The 7,305-nt window shown below is 38.2% G+C and overlaps 1 protein-coding gene across 2 annotated transcripts; it reads left to right on the top strand.

The window, feature by feature from the left end:
- The first annotated feature begins 5,096 nt into the window (after positions 1–5,096).
- Positions 5,097–7,053, top strand: LOC117425475 (transcription factor HES-4-like). Of its 2 annotated transcripts, none has more exons than XM_034042435.3 (4): positions 5,097–5,427; positions 5,547–5,642; positions 5,755–5,842; positions 6,083–7,053. In XM_034042435.3, the coding sequence occupies exons 1-4, from the start codon at positions 5,314–5,316 to the stop codon at positions 6,673–6,675; spliced, it is 891 nt and encodes a 296-aa protein (XP_033898326.2). In that variant the 5' UTR covers positions 5,097–5,313; the 3' UTR covers positions 6,676–7,053. The 2 variants fall into 2 exon arrangements, with proteins under 2 accessions (XP_033898326.2, XP_033898325.2); XM_034042434.3 differs by having other exon boundaries at positions 6,080–7,053.
- Positions 7,054–7,305: the final 252 nt, after the last annotated feature.

Here is a 7,305-nt window from a genome sequence, read left to right as displayed (position 1 = left end):
AACTGGTAATAGAATGTGTATTGAAATGTTTCCCTAATATAATGTATGTTACAAAAAACAACCCTGCGTTGTGAAATACACTCTATAATTGGGTATAGATGCTAATAACTTTCATGAATCCTGTTTAGTGAGGATCATTATCTCTTGCAGAGATTCCACCCCAAGTTACCAAGGCTCAGTCCCTTAATATCCTTTTTACTCCATTCGCTTTCACCCCTGATCGAGGATGTGCAGGATAAACCCAGAGAAAATCCAGGATAGGCTGGTTCAAAATCCCTAGGCAAACAGACGTTTCAGTGGCTTCACACACAGCTGTAAGATGTAATATTCCCTGCAAACAGTACCCCCAAGGCCACAGCAGTGGTATAAGGATAGCAAACACCAGAACAATACACTGACATGCAGCCAGAAACTTTGCTGGAATTGCCATGTTCTTAGCGGTCCTTTATTCCAGTTATCTCTGGATTAGGACCCCAAAATGGGAGGTATAATGCAGGCTTATATAGACTAAAGAATTGGCCGATGACTCAATCAAGCTGATACACAGCTCCAGGATCCGAAATGTAATACTAAATTTGTAAGCTGTTTGTAAAACGTTATTTAAAAGAACAAACATTAATATTACTTCAATTTGTATCAAAAGCCATAGTCTATTTGTGTTTTTATAATCTCCCACAAACACCAATAAGAGTGAGCATGTATATGTATACAACCAGTTATTGTTGCCTTTCCAAACCTCAACCCCTAACTGTGTACAATAGCTTTATAGTTCAGAGAATATTCTTGAAAAACTTTATTTTGTTTGGGGGTTCAAAATCTGCCCTTATTGAAGTCTTGGCATTACCGTGAGCATGCAGCAAGTCCTATATACATTACCAAAGGCGTACGCTTGCATCCTGGTGCCGCTCTTGCATGTCTGGATCATCGTGGTGTTGCATCTTGCCGCAGCTCCCAATAAAACAGTAATAAACTATGGTTATAAATAAGAATACAAAAATAACAATACAAATTATTGAAATGGGATAAAACGCAGTTGCTTGTTTTAATTTATCTTTTTTATTTATGTATTTATTTATTTATTTAATGTTGGATATCGAGCAATATATATATATATATATATATATATATATATATATATATATATATATATATATATTATATATATATTACAGTATAAACAAACGCACATTGATGCCAACTGTGATAATTACTTTATTAGTTTAATAAGTAACCTTTACATTGGGGGAATTAAACATTAATCAACATTAAGCGGTTTGGTATTTTTTTAAAAAAGATCCAATTGATGAAAATGTAATATTTAAAAAAATAAAAAAAAACTCTTATTACTCAGTGAAAAAAAAATACACACGGGCTTACAAATGGAAAGTTGCTGTCAAAAGAAATATATATCCTTTTTGAATCTCAGATATAACTTTTTTCTGTATTTTTGGAATAGGCATTTGAGTTGGGAGGAGTTTTATGATCTTATTAGTAATGTTTATTTCACACCGAAGCAAGTGTTGGGTGTCGCACAAATAATGAGGAATTTAAAAACAATACGAGACCAGTCGAAAAGTTTGCGTGCGGTGTGAAGAACAATAACCAGTTTTGTATGCATTTTAAATAACAGTTTAGAACACATTAAAAATACACGTTGCAGAGTTGGTTTGTGGATTTTGTGTTGTAGGAGCCGCTAAACCAGACGACAGGCACACACAACGTTTTTGTTTCAGGTTTAAATCGCAGAGACACATTTTAGTGATGGAAACAATCATTCAAATGTAATTGCATTTCTATTTGATTACATTTAATAATTTTTTTTCAGTTTGAACATTAAATGACTATTGTATTCTAGCTATTGTATTCTAGCTATACAGCCATGTCTGTTTAATGTACTGTATGATAAAATCAAATGCTGGTATGTTAATGCAGCGTGAAATATCCGATTTGGATTCAGTTAGGCTACATTTAACATGGTGAGTGCAATGGTATGATTTATTCGACTCAAACGTTTTTATTTTACTAAATGTAGTTATTGTTTTTGACAGCTCAAAGCCTTAACATATAGTGAGTGTATTGTCCTTCATATAGCAGGATTTCGCTTTTAACACAGCACCTGCTGTACGAAACGTATTTCTGTCTGTCTGAATTTTTTTTTTTTTTACTACTTGAACTTTAAACACGCTGTGCCGTGGTTTGTTGTCTAAAATTAGCTCGGGAAACTTACTTCTGTAGTGTTCTCACGTACTTTGGAATACAAAACCCTATCAAAAAAAAATAAAATCTACAACCCGCTGTATGCTTATTGATAGGTCAGATTCTGAAAGTAGGCATAATGAAAGGTTTTCTCGTGTAGGAAAATTGGCGCCACCTGGCGCATGTGATCAACACTGCAACGGTTGCAATACAAATCTAATTTCATATGCGCATTTGTGCAAACAAAAGGTTATCCTATAAAGGTTGCCATGTAATCTGCCAGGGCTGACAAAATAGTTTATTGAGAGTATTGCGTGTGTATGTGTTAAAAATGGATTAACAGAATTGCATTTTAGTTTTTTTGCTGTTACAGTTTTATTGACGGCATATATATATGCCATATATATATATATATATATATATATATATATATATATATATATATATATATATGCCGTCAATAAAACTGTAACAGCAAAAAAACTACAACGCTTAAAAAAACATAATTTTGTATAGATCCCAAATAAAAGGCTTCAGTGGAAAACATAAAACGGGATGATTGTGTTGCTTGAACTACTATCCGACAGATGGCGCTTGATCACCCCAAATTGGCTATTTACACGATTGTAGCTTGTGTTCGGGTCGGTAATACAAAAGTAACTAAAATCATAGAGTTAATAAACACTGTATCGTATTGTAGTTTAATACGATCTGGTATGTGTAATAGATACAATACTAATCCAACGGGTTCCGATTACAATACTAAACCATTACGGGTTCTATAATTCGATGCTTGGAACCCCTCAGTATTTAAGCATGGCTCTATAAGGATCTTAAATACATCTGGGTTCCAGAGAAAGTTTGAAACGACTGAAGATTATAATAGCATAAATATATAATCTTAAAAAGTGTGCTATCGGTTGTTTTGATTCTCTGTGCTTTTGGTTTTAACTAAGATTGCTATTATTATTATTATTATTATTATTATTATTATTATTATTATTATTATTATAAGAAGCCGTGCCTGTATGCAGTGTGTTGCCTGTGCAAGGAGCCCGCCACGCGTCAGTAGTGCTCCGGCACAACCCCATTCCACATGTCTACCGTACGCAGACTCTAGACTTCTCCCGCAGCAAAAAAAAAAAACGAATCTGCTCCAGCAGGCTGTATTTACATTAATCAGACAGAGACGAGGCACTGTTTACAATGCGAGATTATTTCTGAGTGGAGGAGGGGGGCGTGGTTTTCCCAGGCTTTTGCTTCTTGCGTAGCTCGGTATTTAATGCTGGAGTTTTTTTTTTTTTGCACGCTGCAATCAGCTAGCAGCACTTTGGCACGTGCTTCGGAGAGACAGAAGTGCACAGAGCAGGCGCACACTGTGGGCTGGCACGCGGACAGATGTCGACCTCTCGCTGGGATGATTGACAGACAAGGACTTCCCCGGCCAATGAGCGCTCGCTGGAGGCAGCTAAGCATACAAGCGGCCAGCGCCGATTGGCTGCCAGCGTGCCGCTGCGAACCGCCTCGCGTGCCGACACAGCTGCCTTTTTCACAACTGCAGCAGATGATGGATGTGATTAAATACCTGCCTGCACTCTGCCCTAACACAGTAACATTGGCGAGTGAAAACTACACACGGGGAGCTTAAATGCGCTTTCAGAATAGATCAGTCTACATTTCATATAACTCAATAAGATCATTAGAACACTTACTGATTTTAATTATGAACTCGGGTGTTTCAGGTATTATCTTCCCAACGTTATCCAAGCAATTTGGTTAATTATTATTATTATTATTATTATTATTATTATTATTATTATTATTATTATTATTATTATTATTATTATTATTATTATGTACTTTATTTTGTTTTTAATCAGCTAGAGTATTTTAAATTAAATATATTTATTAAGGGTCAAATCTTGTAGTCACATTTTAGACCAGATTAAAAAAAAACAAAAAACTATAATCAAAGTCATATCGTTTGAATATACACTTATTTGAAGTTTAGTTTATGGGCACTATCATTTGTCCTTTTTGGTTGGTAATTTAAACTTAATAAAACAGCCTACATTTTAGTGAGTCTCCCTGCACCTTGAAGCGAAACTATGAAATGGGCTTTTCCTTGCGGTTTGTAATGAAGCGCAATTGGTTTTTAAAATGCGACTCATTTAATTAGCAGTGGACAAAATTCTGTGCCAAGAAGGCCGTGTTAAAGAGTTAATTCTGGGGCAATTGCATATAAACATTTCATTGTCATTCTTGAATGGAGATTTAAACGGTATCAACAGATATTTTCTGTCGCCTATCAAAACCAGTGCAATGCAGTTATCCCTGTTAAGTGTGTGACATACGTTTAATTTGAATACTAATATATACAGTATGTAACTCCAGGTGCATTTCATGGATTTAAAAGTGCGAACGGTTTATTATTATTATTATGATTATGATTATTATTATTATTATTTCAACCAAACTATATCTTGAAAAATAAATATATTGAAGTAATAAACAAATAAAATGTTTTTTTAGTGCCATAGGTAGATATATAGGGTATATGCATTTCCCAGCACTGTCTAGAGATGGGTTACGTGGTACAAGGGTAAATTCCAGCTAAGTGAGAGAACTTGGTAGCAAACACCCAGCGCATTCTCCCAATTCCCCTTATCGCTTCTTAGTTTGGACCGACTGCACTGCCGGGCCGCTTTGTTGTTTGTCCCTCTGGGCTGATTGAGCAGCGCGTGACTGACAGCCCGCGGGGGTGTTGTCCAATCACCGACCTACCCCGCGCCCAATGGGTGAGTCCGCACGCTGATTGGCTCCAGCGAGTGTGGGAAAGAATGCAGAGAAGGTTTCACACGAACTGGGAGCAAGCGAGAGAGCTATAAATACCAGGAGCGTGCTGCTGGATGAGAGAGAGCAACCCTGCAAGAAACAGCTGCAAAGCGCATGACAGACTGGCACGCAGTGATACAGCTCATACTGGTCTCAGTGTGCTTTCAAGATCTTAGCCAAAAATCGATTAACACTGCAACGTTAATGCGATATAGCCGCTAGTGTTCTACAACTTTTTCAAACTCTTAAAAGGATACCTCCTTGATCAAAACGCCTTCCCACATGAAAATGCCAGCCGATACCATGGAGAAACCTACCGCATCCCCAGCTGCTGGTGCGCCGGCAAGCGCTGCTCAATCGCCGGACAAGCCAAAGAGTGCAAGCGAACACAGAAAGGTAAATATGCCTCCGTAAACGAGAGAACCTGTTGATTTTGTTGAGCTCCCTTGAAAGCGAAACCTCTTGTGTCGTTTGATCACTGGCACTCATGGTAGTATTTATGTCTTTTTTTGCAGTCATCCAAACCCATCATGGAAAAGCGCCGCAGAGCGAGGATTAACGAAAGCCTTGGGCAACTCAAGACCCTGATTCTGGATGCTCTTAAAAAAGATGTAAGTGTCGGTTAATATAGCAAGCTCTGTTGCGTTCTGCAATAAAGAACACTATGCATTTCCCATGGCTTGTTTGCAAGGGACTTATGTTGTATTTACTTTTATTTTCCAGAGCTCCAGACACTCAAAACTTGAAAAAGCCGATATCCTTGAGATGACTGTGAAACACCTGAGGAACCTGCAGCGTGCCCAAATGACTGGTATGTATCTTTACAATGAAAATTAAAAATAAGAAATACTTTACCGTCTATAATAATTTACTATACTATATGCAAGCTTTAAAAAGAAAAAAAAAACTTTACAAACTGTCAATACTTTTCAAAACGTAGTAAGTCAATTAAATACATGCACAACTAAATAACGATCTGACAAATAGTCACATTAATGAAAAAAAAAACATAGTGCTAACGTGTTTGTTTTTTTCCCCTCAATTTTAGCAGCTCTCACTGCTGATCCCACAGTCATGGGAAAATACCGAGCTGGATTTAACGAGTGCATGAACGAGGTGACCCGGTTCCTCTCCACTTGCGAAGGGGTTAACACCGAGGTCAGGTCCCGTCTCTTGAACCACTTGTCCGGCTGCCTTGGTCAGATGATCGCCATGAACTACCCGCAGCCCGCTGGGCTCCAGCCGGGCCACCTCGCGCAGCCCTTGCAAGTGCAGCTCCCATCCGCAGCAACTGCCCCCCTCAACGGAGTCTCCATGCCCGGCAAGCTCAGTCCGGCCGAAGCGATCTCCCCAAAGGTGTACGGCGGCTTTCAGCTTGTTCCCGCAACGGACGGACAGTTTGCTTTCCTAATTCCCAACCCTGCATTCGCATCTGCCAATACCCCGGTTATTCCTCTCTACGCCAACACCAACGTGCCAGTGGCCGTCAGCACCAGCCCTGTGCACGCCAACGCAGCGCCAACCGTGACGTCTCCCATCCAAGGCATGACGTCATTCGGAATCTCCGGTGTTTCACGAGCTGTCAGCCCCATGGGCGTCATCAGCACCGGCCCAGAGAGCGAATCTGTGTGGAGGCCTTGGTAAAGAAAAGACAAAAAATAAATGAAAATAAAATAGGCCTTCTCCCTAGAACACTTATAAAGACTAAAATAAAAAAAACCGTTCCGTTGTAAGGAACGCACCGAGCTCTTCTGAAGGACTTACAATAAGAGTTGTTGTTATTTATTATGTTTATCCAACATTTGGATGATTTTTTATAGTTGTAAATATGATTTTCATTCTTGGTGAAGATGTTTATATTGAAAGTTCTTTTTTTCTGGAAAGAATATAGTTTTGTATTAACCTGTCACAAATGGGTGTTTCAATGCCAAAGTCTTGTTTTTTTATTTGTATTCTAGTTTTGTGTTTCAAGCCTCCTGCATACAGAGGGTTCAAATAAATACAATATTTGAAATTTATAAACTGTTCTCGTTTCCTTTCTGCTGAAATGCATTGCACATTTCAAAGACACCACACAATATAATTTGGGAAAACATACGGTTTGTGTTAAACTATTTATGTTTAACACAAACTGTTAACCATACGCGTTACTGCTTATCATTTAATAACATGCTTTTTTTTACAGTGTTTATATCGCAGTATCCAGTGTTACAATGTGTGGGAAAGACACCCTCACCCTCCTGCCCGTTAACACACAGCCATTGTACAATGTGA

The sequence above is a fragment of the Acipenser ruthenus genome, chromosome 20 (genome assembly GCF_902713425.1).
Source record: "Acipenser ruthenus chromosome 20, fAciRut3.2 maternal haplotype, whole genome shotgun sequence".
In the NCBI taxonomy this organism is placed as follows: Eukaryota; Metazoa; Chordata; class Actinopteri; order Acipenseriformes; family Acipenseridae; genus Acipenser; species Acipenser ruthenus.
This window is presented reverse-complemented; position numbering and strand designations above follow the sequence as displayed.

Coding starts and splice junctions, on each gene's coding strand:
- LOC117425475 (XM_034042434.3), top strand. CDS start 5,314: ATGAAAATGCCAGCCGATACCATGGAGAAACCTACCGCATCCCCAGCT. Junction 5,428..5,546: donor GTGCAAGCGAACACAGAAAG/GTAAATATGCCT, acceptor CTTTTTTTGCAG/TCATCCAAACCCATCATGGA. Junction 5,643..5,754: donor TGGATGCTCTTAAAAAAGAT/GTAAGTGTCGGT, acceptor TTTATTTTCCAG/AGCTCCAGACACTCAAAACT.